The sequence below is a fragment of the Stigmatopora nigra genome, chromosome 8 (assembly GCF_051989575.1).
Source record: "Stigmatopora nigra isolate UIUO_SnigA chromosome 8, RoL_Snig_1.1, whole genome shotgun sequence".
NCBI lineage: Eukaryota > Metazoa > Chordata > Actinopteri > Syngnathiformes > Syngnathidae > Stigmatopora > Stigmatopora nigra.
In genome coordinates, this window is record NC_135515.1 from 1430327 (window position 1) to 1450406 (window position 20080).

At 34.9% G+C, this 20080-nt stretch overlaps 1 protein-coding gene across 1 annotated transcript in view; it reads left to right on the top strand.

Moving 5' to 3' along the window:
* Positions 1–2526: 2526 nt before the first annotated feature.
* drd2a (dopamine receptor D2a) overlaps positions 2527–20080 on the top strand; it is a 40119-nt gene continuing 22565 nt past the window's right edge. Inside the window, exons 1-4 of the mRNA XM_077723286.1 lie at positions 2527–2694; positions 2961–3022; positions 8836–8901; positions 9184–9541. Of these exons, the coding sequence (XP_077579412.1) occupies positions 9472–9541 (70 nt within the window). The 5' untranslated portion in view covers positions 2527–2694; positions 2961–3022; positions 8836–8901; positions 9184–9471. The remainder of the gene's footprint in view (positions 2695–2960; positions 3023–8835; positions 8902–9183; positions 9542–20080) is intronic.

The window sequence follows — 20080 nt, forward strand, 5'->3', positions numbered from 1 at the left end:
ATAAAGGCCTCTTTATAAAGTAGAACATTTTTGGGAGGATAACCGAAATAAATACGCTTGTAACAACCGTTTTAAAAACTGAGCAAATATGAAAAATACTTAATTCAATAGTCATTATAAACCACTGCTATCATGAATAGCAAATAGAAGGATTTAAGTCTTGAGCCTGGAAAAATTGCTGCAAATATCTCCTGGGATTACCATGTTGGATTAAATATAAAAAATGCATGCTTCATGATAACTAGAGGTATTAAATGTTTGAAATGTTTCTCCGTCCACCTAATATCTCCAGCGCCTGCCCTTGAAGCCGGTAGGGACATTCTTTCTTACCTCTTGGCTACCGGGCCAGACATTAATTGATTGTGAATGTTGTGAAGGTTCCACAATGTGACAGTGAACGCCACCTTCAGTGGGAACGACTCGCCAATCATTTCGCCGCACGCGCTGACACGCAATGACTTTTACACGTGGCGGGCATTCCTATCGCGGTAGGACAGGCAGGAGAGCAGCCAAAGACGCAGATGATGCAGTGGTGGCCTCAAGAACACTTCAGGGGGAGGGAAAAAACTGAATATTTTTTACAAGGGATATTTAAAATGTGTCAAGTTTGTTTAAGTAAAAGTAAAAATAAAACAATTGCTGTATGCCGCATTAACGTCAATTCGGTTTTGAGTGGGCCGGACCATTTTAGATATAATATTTAGATTTTTTTTTTTATAAATGGATTAAAAGAACTGGATTAAAAGACCTGAATATTCCGTTTTTTAATGATATAAAACTGTTTATTTTAGCTTTTTTTATATATATTTTTTTAGACTTGACTAAATAATTTTTGAACTAAAAACACAGAAAACATTTATTCAAAAGCTAAAATATTTAATATAAATGGATTAAAAGAACTGAATTAAAAGCCCTCAATATTCCGTTTTTTATAGATCTAAAACAATGTTTATTTTAGATGTTTTAAAATATATTTTTAGATTTTACAAAATGATTTTTGAACTAAAAACACAGAAAAAAATGATTAAAAAATGTCAAATATTGATTTAAAAGGGGAAAATCAGGAAATTTAATATACATTTATACTCTTCATTTTAATTTGATCCTCAAACAGAAAGTCGGCACTCATGATTTACTTCCCCGGGCCACACAAAATGATGTGCTGGGCCAGATTTGGCCCCCAGGCCGCCACTTTGACACCAGTGCTGTATGGCGCCTTAGATCCAAATGGCTCATCGAGTAGACTTTTTGTTAGCGACTGAGAAAACTTCTAAATACAGGATTTGGTCTGAAATGGATGACAAAAGGATTTTGTGTTCTTTGGGTATTATTCATGGCCTCACAGCAGATTAACCAACGATCTCTTGTTTATTTCAGGCCCATCTTTTCACTCCATTTCTTGCAGCTCTCTGAAAAGAATTTGGAAATTCTTCCTCTAGATTGAAGCTTTGACACTTTTTTAACAATAAAATATGATCAACTTTTTATTGGACAAGCTTTTTACATTAATACGTTTTAATCCCTCCAAAAAAGAAAATACAAAATAGGCTACTTACCAGATAATCCACTTCGTTCCATGTCCTCAATCCGCTTAGCTCGCCGTTTAATCAGAAAAAAATAATATTGGCAGTGTTCATCTCCAAGCAATTTCCTACAAAAAACATTTTTCCGATCAAATAATTGAATTTTTGGTCAAAAAACCAACAGGTGAGGGTCCCATTCCAACACTTTTAATATCGACTCTACCTTCCCACTCAACGAAATTGGATAAAAACAAAGTTTTTGCGCTGTTTTCAGTTTATTCTAAAAAAGAAAACGACTAGAGGTTATGCCTCAGTGAAGTCCAATCTATCAAATTTTTTAAAGTTTCCCCCTGAGGTGCTGCTGGACCTTTAAGAGTCAAGCATTGCTATTTTGGGCTTCCTCGCCTAAAAGGATAGACAGCTGAGTAGAAGGGGCTTGAATTTGTCAGGCTTGTTAACAACTCTCTTCTCTGTCTTGTGTCATATTAATGTGATAGTGATATACTCGTGTTTTGGCTGGAGCACAGAAACGAAGGATAAACTAACAAGTTCGAGCAAAAAAAAGGGAAAAATCGGGAAAAAACAAGCTCAAATGATGCTATGTTTGACCTGTTTTTTACGGAATGCGTCTTTGAACTACGAGGTCACTCACACTAGATGTTTTTTTGTGTATCCATGGCTTGTTTTGTGGCTCCGGCAATAGCAAACTGTTGCTTGTTCACTTATCTAAACAAGTGGAGGTCGATGTTAAGGTCTTAGAGGTGTTTTGCTTGTTTTTTTGCAAGTGTTGGTGTGTTTGGTTACAGCAAAATATATCAAAAAGTGTATATAACACTAAAAATGAGTGTATTTTTAATTGTAGGTGTTATTTTATGATATTGAAAACTAGATCGCTTTGCTGTCAACGTAAGAATTGTTTTTTTTCAATGTTTTTTGAGAGAAATTTGGATGTAATGTCATCTGGATGAATTGTCAATTTCATTTTCACGTCAGGTCAACATCGTTTTGCTGTTTGAACTTCTTGGAAAGAGAGTGGTTTGACCTTTTTTGGGGTTCTCCAAAGATCCAGAAGAATGGACAAAATAAATCCTTCAAAAAAAGGAGCGACTTCACGGACGATAGAGTCAACAGATCAAGAATTTTCTTCAAGTTGGCAGCTATTAAGAAAATGGTAAGAAAATAGCCAGTGTATCTGAAAAAAAAGTATCTGTAAACCATTTTTTTTGACAGATTTGCATTATTGGCTAAATCTAGACCCCTAAAATCCCTCCAAAACATGGCCTTTACCATTATGTAATCTGACCTCCGTACATCAGACATTTATGGACATTTTTGGGGAGAAATTGAACTAATTTTAATCCCTGTGTTTAGCATTTTTTGTGTAAAACCTGTGCCTGTTTTCCCATTCTTAATTGCATTGTCTTATTTGGTTTTTAGTCCATGATACAAGAGTTCCAGGACCATCCAGTAAAAGTGTGGAGCCGGATACACATAATACGGTAACATATATATATATTTTTTCTACATTTCGACTCAATATATGACTTTATACAGCTAGTATATGAAACATAAGACTCTTTCTGACGTTTATTTCCATATGTGAATGAGGGCAATTTGACTGACAACATTTAAATGCATCACATTCACTGGCTTAATCATAAAAGCTTTTTAAATGCAATACAGTCCACTCATATGTTTTTTTAATCAGGGAACATAAATGCATACAAAACAAATTCATTTCCCACAAACAAAAGCGGCCAAAAGGCCATTTATTGAAGGACTTGGCAACCTTGGGTGCCAAAAATTAGCATTTTAACATCAATTGACCTCAATTGGCTTGTTTTTAACTAAGATTTCCTCACAAGTTTGGCCTTTTTTAACAAAGATTTTTTGCTGAAAAGTTCATCACTGCCAAATATGAATCTTGTATTAAAATGTAAAGTATTTGCAGGCCTATTGAAACGATGTAGAATACTTTTGTGCAGAAAAATGTGTCGTTAAACAAAAAGAGTCGACATCAATCCTCCATTTGTAGGCAGCTTCCATATGTTGACTTGAGTAGTGCATTTTTCTTCCATATTGCTTTGGCAGGGTGAGCGAGTGCGATAAAATTATGTATTTTTTTTATGAAAGAGGAAAAAAAATGAAGGTGTTCTGCTGTCTGTCCCTCTATGGTGATAATTTCCCCCTTTTAATTAAATAACACAGTTTGCTTTTCATCGACTTCTTGGAAAAAAATCAATTCTCTACCTTTTAGTCCTTGCTTTTAATCTCACTTTTTTATTCAGTTTGGCAGTTTTGGACCTTTTTTTTTTGCACAATTTAAAGTTTAATTGTTTTTTTTTTTGGGTCATTGTCACTTTTTCTTTTAAGAGATTTCTCTTGAAAGCAATATTGACTTTGCTAGTTTTACTCTTGGAAGAAAAAAGTCGATTTTATTTATATGTCATTTAATTCAACATCTGTTGTATAAAAAAAAAAAATTTCATTGAAGAACTTGAGCCAAGATCGGGTTGAAAAGTGACTTTGGAAATAACTTTTTAGCAGAAAAAAAGGAAGAAAACCTTCAACATAAAAATGAAATAAATACACTTTCAAGATAGCGTGAATGTCCACATTGATCTCATGAAAGTATTCATTAGTTTGAAAGAAAGGAATTCAGTGCAAAAATTCTTCTTTTTTTTGGACACTTGATGCTGAAATACGATCATAAATCAAATAAGAATGTGTCATATACACATTTGAAATATGCTAGGAATGATTCTATTTCAGATCAATGTTGGATAGAATTTTGTATTAGTTTGTCGTACCCTTGATATTTCTTATTCAGAGTGAGTCATGTGACTAGATTACCGTATTTTCACGACTATAAGGCGCACTTAAAAGTCTTAAATTATCTCCAAAATAGACAGTGCGCCTTATATATGGAAAAAACAGAAAACCAAAAACGAAAAACCACCACTGTCGGATATTAAAAAAAAGACAAACGCCTGAACTGAAACAATACTGTTAAATATGCAGATGCCATCTTAGTTTACAAAATCTTCCACCATATAGCTCCTCCCCCACTGCAAGATTTTATACAAAAAAATCCAAAACATCAACAATGGCTGGCTCTAGAGGTGACTGTAAAGTAGTGAGTGCTTCATACCTGGGAGTCAATAGCAATTACCGTATTTTCACCACTATAAGGCGCACCTAAAAGTCTTACATTTTCTCCAAAATAGACAGTGCACCTTATAATATAGTGCACCTTATAATACAGTGCGCCTTATAGTACAGTGCGCCTTATATATGGAAAAATGTCATTCATTGAGGCTGAGCCTTATAATGCGGCGCCTTATAGTCGTGAAAATACGGTACAATGTAAAACATGCTGTAAAACACAAAAAAAAACATGAGTGGACAGAGCTACTGTCACTGGCTAAAGCGTAAACGCGCCATCATGGGGAAAGGGGTTAAAAAAACTAAAAAGTAAAGTTTGGATTTTATTTACTGCGCGCCATATGATTGCTACTGCGCAGAGAAGACAAGAGTAGTGCGAACATTGTACAAGACCACTATTTATTGAGTCCAAGAGTTCTTTGGCATCATATCGACTGATTTAGAGACGTTATTGTGGACTGAGGAAACCCAGAGACAAAGTGTCCCTTCTGTCACTGTTTCTATTTCAATCCACACGCTGTAGTTTGTTTAGACCCCAAAGGGAGCTTGATTATCGACCATTTTTTGCAAACAATGGGTTTGGTTTGACCTGCGATGTCCAAATGACATTGTATATTTCAATGTATACGTATAGCTGTGCTGTTGGACAACATTGATAGAAAATATACAAGATTCTGACATTCGTCAAAATCTAATTGTGGCTTGGCATTAAGATTAATGTTTTTACATTACCATTGTGTCTTGTTTCATTGATTTAAAACTATTATTATTATTTTTAGTTCAAGAATCAAGCCAAGATACTTTGCTCATGGTTTTCATTAAAATACTGTCAACATAAATAATAATCTCTTTTGCATTTGGAACAATAAGACTGTATTACCTAACCATATTAATACTACAAACTAATTGAATTGAGTGTTTATTATTGTTTGTATACAAGTATAATGAGATTTTAAGCTTCACCATGAAGTGCACAAATAACAACAACAAACAAAGAGATAAATAAATAATCAATGAATAAGTATTAAATCATAAATAAATAAGTAGCATTCCTCCCATTAGCTTTCAGGTTCTTTAACAAAAAAAATGGCTGAATCTTTAGACCAACCATATTTATACATGTATGTGTATGTATGTTTATATATTTATACATTTATACAAAAAACAATTTCAGCAACACATGTATATATTTATTTATTAACTTATTTAGGTCTAAAATGTTGTTTTTCTGTCTGTATTCTCACCCTCTTGCTACCATTACAGTAAAATTTCCCAAATAGGGGATGAATAAAGTCAAGAATAAATATAATCTAACATAAATAAGTATTAAAGTGCACTAATAATAACAACAAACAAACAAACAAAAAATAATGACCATTAAATCTGTCCAATGGCAATAAATCAACAACTTATCAATTATAAGACCATCCAATAATGGATACCTGACTTCATTCACATCTTTAACCATCTTATTCCAAGGAATCTAAAAAAAAAAAGCACAAAAGTAGAATTTTTCAACAGATACTTAAGAATATCTACCACAGAGTAAAATAAATAACACAATTGTGCCTGAAAGCCGCCTGAAATATCCTCCTCGGCTGACTCTATTTAACACAGACAAGTCCGTGTTTTATACCACTTTGAGCTGTTTAACCCCCTCCAACGTAAAATAACTCTTCTCCTCCGTATTCGTGACTCTCCTGAGAACAACCCGACGCAATCTTGAGCCAAAATGAATGGGAAACTCAAAAGTAGTGACCACCTAAAGAAATCTAAATACAAGAAAAAAAGCACAGAGGGCAACGTTCCCTATCTATGTCGTCAACTCGGGTTAATAGACGCTATATTAGTATGGCGGCCAGCTGTAGATTTTCCCCAAGGCAGTCAGTATTTACATATGTTTTCCCACTAGAAACTGCAAGGTTGTGCGTGTGCATGTGGGTTGGATGCGTAAGAGGGCATCATACCTGAGTTGACGTTTGCGTGCTGGCACTCGGGGAGTTTTATTTTTCTGTCAGAATATGGAAGCAAAGCACATTTGCGGCAAGGTCTCTCTCTCTCTGCCTGACGGCTAGGATTTTGCCAAATTCCAGAAGAAGCGTTTTTTACTGTTTGTAAATGTACAAATGGAAAAAATAATGACTTTGTCATTGGTTTTTGGGGCAATTTCATGATGGCAGAACTGGTATAGTGTTTTTTGAGGATTTGTTATGTATTATCATGAGAGTTTTTTTTTTACACAATAGGTTGTTTCAATTAGGATTTTGCCAAATTCAAGAGAAGCATTTTTTACTGTTTGTAAATGTACAAATGGAAAAAATAATGACTGGCATTCGTTTTTGGGGCAACAATTCCATGATGAAAGGACTGGCATTTTTTGAGGATTTGTTATGTATTATCATGATTTTTTTTACACAATAGGCTGTTTCAATTTTTTCTAAGAGGTTAGAAAAATATATATTAAGGACAATTTTAGATTTTTATATCTTACAAATGATTCCAGCTTGGCATCAATCACATGCAAAAAAAACAGTTTTTTTTGGAGGATTGCTATGTGGTGGCTGTTTATTTTTTTGTATATTTTTTTCTATCAGCATCTTATTTTGTGATGTATGACAGATCATAAACACTCATGTCACCTTAAACTGTCAAACTATAAAAAAGGTAAAAAAAAAGAATCAATTGATAAAAAAAACTGTTTTTATAGCAGTTTGTTTTTTATCTTTTATTCATGTATTTTCAACTTTGCTTATACTTTGTACAACAATAAGCTACACAGGTGTTGTTTTCCATTTCACACTTTACTTCTACATCTTAAAAATACATTTTTTGACATTTTTTGAACTATTTTGAAGTTTCATTTGACTTTTTTCGACAGCTGACTCTTAACATTAAACCCAAATCAAGCCCAAAATTATAAGCGGCTACTTTTACCCTTTAATTTCCCACTTATGTTGTCCAAACTTGTACATTTGCATCAAAACAAGACGGTCCTTTTAAACGAAAATGATGTCTTGTCGTTTTATGAAGCCTCAAGCATCCCCCCATTTCCCGTTGTTTAAAGCGCATCCTTCCAAATTTAATTTCCACTTAATACCCCTTTCATTTCCCGCGCCATTACCACTAGCGCGCTAACAACCGGGGCGAGGCAGAAAAACGTGTCCACTCCATCTCGGGCTAGCGCAAACGATACATTACGCATGTTTGCATTGAATTGCTTCTTGGGCACTGCGGCATGGCCAAATGGAATTTTTTTTCCTGTTTTTATTAACCCTTTTTTGAGCAATCCTTTTACCTGCCAGAACACCTGAAGAAAACCCACACAGGCACAGGGCAAACATCCATACATGAAGGTCGGAAACCAACCTGGGGATGGAACCCTCTCTGTTTTCATGAATATTCATTGATTTTCTGAACCACTTATCCTCACAAGGGTGCTGGAGCCTATCCCAGCTCACTTCCGAACAGAATGTGAGAAGAAACTGGAGTACCCGGAAAAAAACCACGAGGAAAACATGCAACCTCTTGGTTAGATTTTCAATTCTTTATTAATGACCGAAAATGGTCATTTTCCACACATCCCGGCTTCAACCATTTCAAGATGCTGCCTTCTAGAAGGCGCTACAGAGCCATAACAGCTAAGACAAACAGTTTCAGGTACAGTTTCTTCCCAACAGGGGTCACCATACTTAATTTGAGATCTGCACATAGGACCTCATCAAGACTTAACAATAGCCACTAGTCACTTTGTACCACTTACCCATGTTGACTACTACTTATTATGTTGATCCCTCATTTTTCTATTACTATTTATTGACCATTTATTCATTGTTATATGTTTGTTTATCTGTTTTTTAGTCCACAGAGTCAGCAAATGGAACTCATTCTGGACTACAGATAGAACTAGTGTTGACTACTACTTATACTACTCATTATATTGATCACTTATCTACCTATTACTATTTATTGATGATTTATGTATCATTATGTGTTTATTTGTCTGTTTTTTTTAGCCCATATACTCCGCGAGAGGAACTCTGGACTTCAGATAGATCAAGTTTTGACCACTACTTATTATGTTGAGCACTTATGACTATTTATTGACAATTTATTTATCATCATGTATTTTTTTATCTGTTTTTTTTAGCCCATAGACACCACAACTCTGCACTGAACGTCTCCAAAACAAAACCTGGACTTCACATAGAACAAGGTCTCTCCACTCTACTAATCTCACTTGGACTACTAATTTACTTATTGATTATTAATTAGTCTATTTATTTGTTGTTGTGATTTGTGCACTGGGTAGTGCAACCTTTTAATCACATTGTACTTGAATAATACAGATAAAAAAGCATTGCATTCATTCAATAAAGGGTTAAAAGTGTGCACAGTGAACACTTGGGGGGGCATTTGGGCAGATGTAATGTAAGTAACCCCGCCTTCTTTGCTCTTTTTTTCCCTCACTCGTCTTCATCGTGCGACTCCTCCTCAGTCAGGACGGCAAGGCATCTCCGTGCGTAAAATCCGCCTCCCTGGATGCAAGAAAAACGCGCTTCTACTCCTCATCGAGACCTCAAAAACTACTGGATCTGCGTTTCTGGCGTCCTGCAGATCCACAAAAATACTCCACATTCCTCGGGATGTTCTAGTTTACCCTCTTAAAAGTGTTTTTTTGTGACTGTGACGGCGTGATTCGCTTCCAGATGCCTTCCGAGCGAGTCGATGCGTCTGACAGTCGCAGCTCCGTGAGATCGAGACCTGGATCGAGATCGTCTCGTCCATGCTGGATTTAAGGGAAGGGAACACAACACAGACAGCGACGGATAAACGTTACAACTTATGGCGTGAAGGTAAGATATCTAAACTTTTTTTTTAGATCGATTATGAATGTGGAATTGTTTGTTTCGCACGTGGAGGTGAGGTCAGGTGATTATTAGAAGTGGGCGTTCCTGATTTTGAACTTTATGTTTTTTTTGCAATCCTGCAATGAGCAGGTGTGGATCATTACCCTTCCTGGAATAATAATCTTCACTTAAAATGCATATTTTAATTAGATATATTATCCTTTTTAACCTCTATAATGAAATTATGCATTTTGCACTTCAGGAAACATTAGAAAAGATATTAAGAAAGCCATATTATGTTTATTTTGCATTAGGGATCAAATGTGTAATTGCCAAAACAATCTTTACCAACACTTAAAATACATATTTTAATTAATTTTATAATGCTTTTTATTCCCTAGAATGGAATTATGCATTTTGCAATTCAGGAAACATTAGAAAATATAACAGGAAAGCCATATTGTTTATTTTACATCAGTTTAATTGCCTGAAATAATCTTCACCAACACTTAAAATACATATTTCAGTTAACTAGATGGTGCTATTGAACTCCAATGAAATTATGACTTAAAAGTGCCATTGCAATTCAGAAAACATTAGAAAAAGATGTTAAAAAAGCCACATTAGGTTTATTATACATTTGTGTTGCTTAAAAAGTATGATTTGTTTATTTTAAAACTAGTTTGGGCTATTGCAGGTGTTTAAACATTTATAAACAATGTTTACTTGCAGGTTTGATGCTTTTGTGCAATGAAAAAGAACCAAACTGCTGATATGCAAATGATTTTGTGTTGTTTAAGTTGTTGTGTAGCATGTGATGCTTCAACATAAGAGCTCATAATTATGTTACACTTAATTTGCGTAACGTTTTGAATCAAGGTTGTTGTTGTTGTTGACCTGCAGGCTTTGAGGCCATGTAATTACATTTTCTGGACACACGGGGTGGAGGTTGTGAAAAGCTATGTTGTGCATGATGAAAAATATGTTTAATATACATTGAGCAGCTGTTCTATTTTATCAAGCGGCACCAAATTGGAACTGCATTAATCTAGAAGCTTCAAACCAGCTGGGTTTTTCAATGTAAGCCTTTTACTGTAAATATAGTTACAAAAAAACAGGCCAATTTACTTTGCAGTATATAATACGTATGTATGTGAATAGATGTTATGCATATTTGCTTTGCAGCTGGAGTAGTATTCAGGTTTTGGTCCAATAAGGATGTTCATCATCCGTTTTTTTTTCTTTCTAGCACTTATCAAGCTCTTCTATTTGTCAGAAATAGCTCTAGTGAATCAAATCTCCTGGAGGGAGATTTAGAAGAGTGTGAAAGACACATCCAGTCGAGCTTTTACATGCGATAAGGAGATAATATTGTTGTGTGTGTGTGTATGTTTCAGTGTTTTGATAGTCAAATGACTTTCCTTAACTGTTAAGTCAATAGTGACATTTAAAAGGGAGGAAAAAAATCCCCTAGAGAGAAGCCACGTGTCTTCAAAATCAAATCTGACATGTCACAGTTGCTTATTTGAGAAAAGCAAAACAAACACAACTTGTGACTTGCAAAAACATTGGGGGAGATGCTGGGAAGTCTTACTTACCACATGGTGGTCACATTGTGATTATCTTTGTGCCTAATCAAAGGGAAAACAAGTAATCGAAGGCTGAATCGTTTTCAATTCTGTGGTAGATTGCAACATTTTCCATTTGGTGTTCAAGCTACTGGATGTCGTATTGATAGAAAATAAACAAGATTAGAAACATATAAGCGTTATGCAGATACCCATGTAAATTAGCACAATAATTTAAAAAAATCTGCATCCATTCAGCTATTTAGCTTCGTCCTTCACCGACAATGTCCTAGTTGTCGTATTATAAGGCTCTTTAACAAAACAAATGGCTGTGTGTTAAGACCTACCATATGCATGCATGTACATCTATGTGTATGTATGTATATATGTGCATATATATGTGTATGTACACGTATGTGTATATGTATATATGTGCTTATATAAGTGTATGTATGTATGTGTGTGTACACGTGTGTATATGTATATATGTGCTTATATATATATGTGTATGTATGTGTATATGTGCTTATATGTGTATGTACACGTTTAATATATATACATATACGCACATATATGCACATGTATGCACATATATGCACATATATGCACATATATGCACGTATATGCACGTATATGCACATATATGCCCATAGGCACATATAGGCACAAATAGGCACATATATGCACATATATGCACATATATGCACATATATGCACATATATGCACATATAGGCACAAATAGGCACAGATAGGCACAGATAGGCACAGATAGGCACAGATAGGCACATATATGCACATATATGCACATATATACACATATATACACACACATACACATATATTTCAGGATCACGCTTATTTATTTATACATGTATTCATGTATTTATTTATTTATTAGCTTACTTATTACCTATCTATTTATGTCTAAAATGCCTTTGCTATTTCTGCATTTCCCAAATACAGGATGACTAAAGTTATCCAAATCAATCCAATTATTAATATACAATGAGGCAACCATTTTTTTTGGTACGTAAACTCAACACCTGAACTAGAACAGCCCTTATTAAAAACATACTGACTGCCCAATACCATTTTAAACACTGTTAAACCATATTAAATTTGCATATAAGTTACCACAGCCTACTATAGTGTAAGAATATCAACATTGCAGTTTTTGCAACACCCCAATACCCACAATTGCGCTTCCCACAATAACTCCGGTTAGTAATGTGGCTTGAAAAAGGCTGAGCAGAACGATTTCATCTGACCCAGCACGACCCCCCACCCCAAAAAAAAAAAGCAAAGGGATGTTGACAGGAGCTTCTCTGACCTTTGCGTGCGCCTCCGTCAGGATCATCAGGCCACCGAGATGAAGTACTTGAGCACCCTCCTGCATTCCGACTAAGCCACCGGATGGTAGGAATGACCCTTAAATAACACGCTGTCTGTCTGGCACTGTTCATTTCCCTGAAAGAGCAGTTAGATTTGGACATTTTTCAAGCATATTGGATAGGTGTCAGGTGACTGTCTGCATAATTGCTGGCGATTGTTACATCTCGTGTCTTGTGGTTGTTATTAGATATTTCAGGTGCGCCGTTGAATGGCCTAAATTTTCCCAGCTCTTCATTATATAGGACAGGGGCGAGCAAGTTAGTTAAAAAAATTCAACTGTATACCTGACAACCTTGGCTAATTGCTGCCCTTATTAATGATTGCAATTCCCCTTATTAAGCGATAAAAAATACATTAAAATGTACAAATGCAACACGGCACACGTAAAAATCTAAATTTTTCTACAAAGTGGACGGCTTTCTGACACGTTATATTTATGTAGTGAAAATGCAGACGATGTATATCATATTTGAACCATTCTAATACTATTGGTAGTCGGTGTTGACTTTTTTTTTTGCTACCAGTGGCAGAGACAATCCAGATTAGATTTGAAATGGCTAGAACCAGATTGGTTTTACAAAAAAAACATATTGAAAAAAAGATCCCATATAAAACTTGCGAACACAATTTGAAATGATTAAAAAAACGTCAAATATACCAGAAAAACAGTCAAAAACAGACAAAAACAGACTAAAACAGACAAAAAACACACCGAAACGCAACACAAAAACACGCAAAAACACACAAAAACACACAAAAACACACAAAAACACACAAAAACACACAAAAACACACAAAAACACGCAAAAACACGCAAAAACACACTAACACACAATATTATTAAAACAATATCATTCACCATAACACTTTCTTCCTCTTAAAAAACCCCAATATGTTCATTTCAATGTAACTGCCCCCCCAAAACTCATCAAATTCAATTACACAAAAATATGCATTCATTTTGACCAGGAGCCGCATGCGACTCTTGAGCCACATGTTCGCCACCCCTGAACATGAGATGTGAAATACATCCGATTTTCCTGGGGGAGCAGCTGGATCTCTTAAATGAACGGCAAAAGTGCAATTAGGGCCAAGTCAAACAAAAGGTGATTCATCATTATCTGGCCCTAAAGTTGCGTTCGCTTCCCGGTCGCTGCGTCTGCCTTGCTCATCGATCCGTTGTTATGGATTGTTTGGCGCATTATATACCATCATTTGGTCTTGGCCGTGTTTGAATTTGACAGAATCGTCATTATTTTTAGCAGTTGTTAGTTAGAATGGCTTTCACACATTTTTCTGTCTTAGGCCGCCGCCGCCTACGTGGTCACGTGACCAGCCTCGCTGTTTTCGAGTCACAACATTAGAAATTAACAAACACCGTTGCCTTTATATTTAGAGGGTGTGAAAAAAAATAATTGACAAAAAAAGCCAGCTTTAAAGCGCCTCTAATGTACGACTCGTTGCTCAAAATGCATCAAAAATGTTGATTATAAAAAGCCCTAATCATGTCAAGCATGGATAATTATGTACATCATTTAGATGAATAGAAATGGGACAACTATGGAATATTATAGTATGTACTCTGTTATATCAGTATATATTTGATTTATGAAACAAAAGCAGATGTTTGAGTGTAATTTTGAGGGATAATCATCGATCATATTTGCATTTTGCCTTTTAATAGGCATAAATAAATACATCCTCATTTAAACTAAGTCTATATGAATGAATACTATACTATAGTATATACTAATACTCTAAAAAAGTGCTGTTACATTTGTACTTTTATTGACAATATATTTAAATAATAATAAACACGTATTTATAGTTCTGTAAATACATAAATCAACATTTAAGTCAATATGAATGAATACTAACTATACTACTATACTATAGTATATACTAATACTCTAAAAAGTGCAGTTACAGTTGTACTTTTATTGACAAAACACTTAAATAATAATAAACATGTATTTATAGTTCTGTAATTAAATAAATCCTCATTTAAATTAAGTCAATATGAATTAATACTATTCTATACTATATACTAATACTCTAAAAAAGTGCCAGTACATTTGTACTTTATATTGACAATACATTTAAATAATAATAAACACACATTTATAGTTCTGTTCATCTGTTTTAATTTAAAAAATATAAAAATATATATATATCAACAAAACAGTTAGATAATATTTGAAATTAAAAGGCTCCAAAAAGACCATTTTGACCATTTCAAGGTTTTCAATATAAAAGCCATTTTCCATTTCCAGCAAGTTGAATTTTCTGAATAATTTTCCTTCCAAAAACATGGTTGAATCATCCAAAGCTAACAAATGAGAATAGAGTAAATAAGAAGGCGTCTTTTTTAGCAAAGTGTGCAAACAAATGTGGAGCTAGATTGTTAAATCAGCCAGGCTGATTGCAGCACTTGAAACCTGACACACACAGGCAACATTTATTTCTCTGGGCTGCCTCGGAACGCTTCAGTTAATCACTTGGTTCTGCTCGTCTTGAAAAAGGTCACATTTGACAAAAAAAAAAAAAAAAAAGAAGCCGCAGTCAAGATGAAGTAAGGCAATGGGTCAAAACGAGCCAGGTCAGACTACCCTACGACTCATTTTACAAGATTATTTGGAGCATCTGCCCAGTACTACTAAACAACATCTTCAATTGGAGCTTCGTTGACATTTTTATTAAGCAGTTTCAATGCTTATTTATTTATTTTTATGTTTATTATGGCTACTTTGGTGATTGTTTGCAGGATTTAGCAAATTTTTTTCACCTTTTTAAAACAGATTACCGTATTTTCACGACTATAAGGCGCACTTAAAAGTTAAATGTTCTCCAAAATAGACAGAGCGGGCCTTATAATCCAGTGCGCCTTATATATGGACAAAAATTAAATGTCATTCATTGAGGGTGCGCCTTATAATGCGGTGCACCTTATAGCTTTATTTATTTATTTATTTTAATTTGTATTATGGCTACTTTGGTGATCATTTGCTGGATTTAGCAAATATTTTTCACCTTTTAAAACTGACTACCGTATTTTCACGACTATAAGACGCACTTAAAAGTCTTAAATTTTCTCCAAAATAGACAGGGCGCCTTATAATCCAGTGCGCCTTATATATGGAAAAAATGTAAATATGTCATTCATTGAGGGTGCGACTTATAATGCAGTGCGCCTTATAGTTGTGAAAATACAGTACATAATGCATAATGTAAAAAAATAAATCAATGGTAGTCAGTATCATTTTTTTGTTGTCTTTCTCAAATGTTTCCAATTATAATTCAACTATCCTGCCTTTGCAATATGAGATAATATATCATTTTCACGAGCACACGGATCCTAAAATTTTAACGACAGTTAATTTAATAGCTCCGAGGCGCGTCAGCTTTTCAATAATTACTTTTAATTATGTCTACGTCAGTTGTAAAATTGTTCATTTTTTTATTCCGTTTCCTCCAAACATCCAATTTATTAATGTTCATGTCATAACAAATACTTTTGGTGTTTACTTGGATTCATTTGATTGCCTTCAAGGTCGATATATAGTATGTATTTCTAATATCTGAATTCAATTCCCTCATTGGTGTTAGATTGAAGATAATCTATGCAGGCTTTCCTTTGTGAGTGTTTAATGTTTGTAATGGAAATGCACGCAAGAGTGTAGTACGTTTGTGTGCTTGTGTTTGAAAGAGAGAGCCACATGAGACGGGTTGCTAGGTTGGAGAAATCCTAATGAGTCTGATGGAAGCTTGTTATCAGCATCTCTCTTTGTTTCTATTTCTCTCTCTCTTATTCGGCCATTTTTATTATGTACCTTTTAAAAAAAAAGTGAAATCAATCACCTCTTATGATCCTACCCTTCTATTTTTCATAGAAAAAGTTCTCATGCAATGTTCCGGAAGGTGTGAAGTGTTTGTTATATTTTCATTTTCATCACTTTGTGACTGAGTCATTCCCTCCTAGCCGTAAAATATTTTCATTGAGTAGCACTTGTGAGGAAAACAGGTCACTGCATGGGTCATTCAATCCATGACTGAGTGGCTTTTTACTCCTTTTTTTATTTATTTATTTGGGGATAAGGTTGATGATTCACCTCGTAATTGCGTTGTACTTTTAATCACAATAATGTGCTCTGTTTTAAGGCTTAATGTATATGTTTTCTCTTTGTTAATGCACGTTAGACCTTTGTTTTGTTATAAAAATCTGACAGAGTGCAAGATATATATTGCTATGTTAAATTTATACTTTTAAAAAGATGGTGAAGCTACAATTGGATTTAAAAACTGGGAAGTAGAGCAGTATAAGATATTTTATGGACCACTAAAGAAGATGTTGCATGGTTACCACGGTAACAGGAGTGATGCTATTGGACTTTTCTATTAGCATTTATGTTGTGGTTAAAAGTACTTCAATAAAGTTGTACGGCAAATGTAAGCAATTTCAGGATTGGCAAAGTTACCATAGCACGTCTAATCTTCTTACTTTTAATTTAAATTTGGAAGTTAAGCGGGATTTATTGAGGAAAAGCATCCTAATTTGTAGTTCGTGATCCGACGTGAAAGGGAACTACTTAAACTGTGGGAGACGTCGTTCCTCTACACTACAAACATACTTTGGGATAAAAAGCTCAAATTCGGTGCTAAGCGGGGGAATCGGATTCCCCGCTGTGATTGACTTTGACAAACCCGGGTCCCATTAGGATGGCAATTTTGTTCAGCCAACGGCAGCTCCACAAAGGCTCCTCATTTAAGCTGTTGAGTACCAAATTATAGCATTTAACGTAGTGGAGGAAAATGATGTGGGGAAGAAAAATTCTGTTGGATTTTTAGTGTTCGCGCTGTCTTTTTTTGAAGTAATTTCTTTCGTGTATAACAGATATCTGAGAGTACTGGGTGAGGCGTTGCATTTTTCAGTGTTTTTTTTCTCAGTTAGTTGGTTTTGAATGGCGGAGTATATATTATTGTATATTTACTTCTTGTAGTCATGTGGTTGTGCTTTATTCTATTGTGAGGACTTTGTATGTGTCTTTTTTGGATTATTTTGAAGGGAAGACAAAAGCAAATAACTTTTGATAGCTTGTATCTGAAAGTCAGGGTGAAGGCGGGGCCAATAGAGCGAAAAAATTTGAACCAAAATTAGAATAAAGTTTAGTATAAGGTTAGATTAAACCTATTTTTGAGTGTCTGCATGGTAATCCAAGTTAATTTTAATTTTTTTGTTATATTTAGTGCGTTGCCATGCAAAAAAAAAAACAGTTTTTGGCGTTTTTGCTGAGGTTTAGAACAAATTAATTAGTTTTTTGTTAATTTCAATGAAAAAAGTTTGTTCGAGTTACCAGAATATCGACATATGAGCTCAGTTTTGGAACAAATTAAGCTCATATCTCAAGGTACCACTGTAGCGTTAAATAAATATATGCACCACCACTCTATGTTCCACTTTACCATTTACAGAACAGAATATATACTTTAGCTTTAGCATAATTTGATTGAATCCTTGCTAGACTTTATTAATATGACGCATCAATTCCTGATCAAATCACTTGCATTCGAGTATAAGAAGAAAATGATCAATCCCACTTGAATAAACGCATGCTTTCAGGATGTGACAGTGAAATCTTTGATAGTGACAAGTGCACAGAGAAGGGGTGTATAATTGCAATGCCAGGACGCTGACACGGTAATTGCTTAAGCCAGAATGCGCAGAGTTATTTTGAGACCCGGTTAAAGTCTTTTCAGCCTCCACCTCCGCAGAAAGCCTGCACAACACGGCCATGATTGTTTCTACAGCCTCATATGGTGCGGTAGCAAGGTTTTTTTCCCGTTTTTTAAGGGGGAAATGGATTTTTTTGTACGTGTTAGTCGTTCACTTTGCCAGCATCGATGACTTTTGACCTAGCGGCTAAGATGCCGCTGGCTGATGGAAAGCTAATTAGGTTGAAGTCACGGCTAAATCAGTACTTTGAACAGATGTGATCGTTGAGAGGGTTTTGATGTATAGGAATTAGGGAAAAATGAGTTTTTGGTGGAGTGAATTGGTGGGAATTGGAAAGGTTTTTTGAATGAAAAATGAGGACTGTTAAAAGAAAGGAGAAATGTGAGGATTTTTAAATTTGGCAATTGACGAGAAGACTCGGTTTTGAACCAAAATGTGGATGGATAAAGTAAAGTGTCAGTTTTTGAGTGATTAGTGCAGATTTTTGAAAAAAAAAAAATGAAAAATTGGGAAAATAATGGAGATCATACCAAATAAAATCATTTTTTTAGTCGCCCTTAAATAAATCATGAAAAATCTGAAAATCAAAAATTCCTAATGAATTCTCACAAATTAGCATCCCAAAAATGTCCCTCAAAAACTATACACCACCTTCATAAATTGGCTTCCCCCTCTGGCGTCCAATCTAATAAGATTATTAAATTATTCCAATTATCTGGGTCCCCCATTGCTTTGGAATAATTACACCCCAACACATGGGTAGGGAAGCTATGGCTCAGAAGCCACATGTGGCTCTTTTGATGAGTGCATCTGGCTCTTTTCTAACCTGTGAGCTAAAATATGGAAATGGCTGATGACAGAACGAAAATATTACATCTAGAACTGCTTTAATTGTCATTTTTTTGCAGTAGACTCTTCTGGAATGAATCCTTTCATTGATTAGCGAAAACATAAGAATAATTATATATAATATTCATTTTTTTACACTTTAAAAGTGGTGAAATTACCAAAAAAAATGAAAAGATACTTGTTTACATTTATCTATTGACTTTTAAATTCTTATTATGGCTCACAAGGAACAACAGCTTGTCTACATCACAAAAAAATTGTTTAAAAGTGTTTAAATCCTTTTAAAAGTGATTTATTATTGCACCTTAACACATTCTATATGGCTTTGTGTGCTACAGTCACGTTCATTCTCGACCTCTTGTCAGAAGTCACATCCACTTTCTATTGCCTTCTGGAAAGTGCGAGATTTTCCTTCTTTTTTTGTTGCACTTTATCTGATGAAACAAAAAAAAAAAAACGCAGTTTTGACCCAGACAGCAAAACATCCTTTTTCTTTGCTTCTTATCTATCTGCAAGCCGGCAAAAGTCCAGTCACTGTAACGTTCAAGTGTAGGAGAGTCCGATAATTCCACTGGCTTTCATAGATCACTCCTCGGGGTCACCATGGGGGGAATAAGTAGTCTGGATTGGAAGACACACTAAGGATTGTGGGTAAAAAGTAAGGTCGTGTTATTGAAGGATTTCATCTTGGACAGGTCAACAGCCTTTTTTGTCCATAAAATGAGAAGCATAGCACTTGTTTGACAAACAAAAAACTGATTATTGGCCAACATGAGTCGTATAGTTGCAGGTCAGACTGGAGGACAAAGTAATAATGAAGCTGATCAATCTTTTCATGTCAGTCAGCGTGAAGGAACTTGCACCGTTTGCAGCAGGTTATACGACGTGCTTATATTGCAGTTGTTGTCAAGTCATTTGTTGTTGTTTTTTTTAATTTTCGGCCCGCAGTGGGATTTTTAAGTAGTCCGTGTAGATGGTTGTTGTTATGTAAGAAGTTCATTACA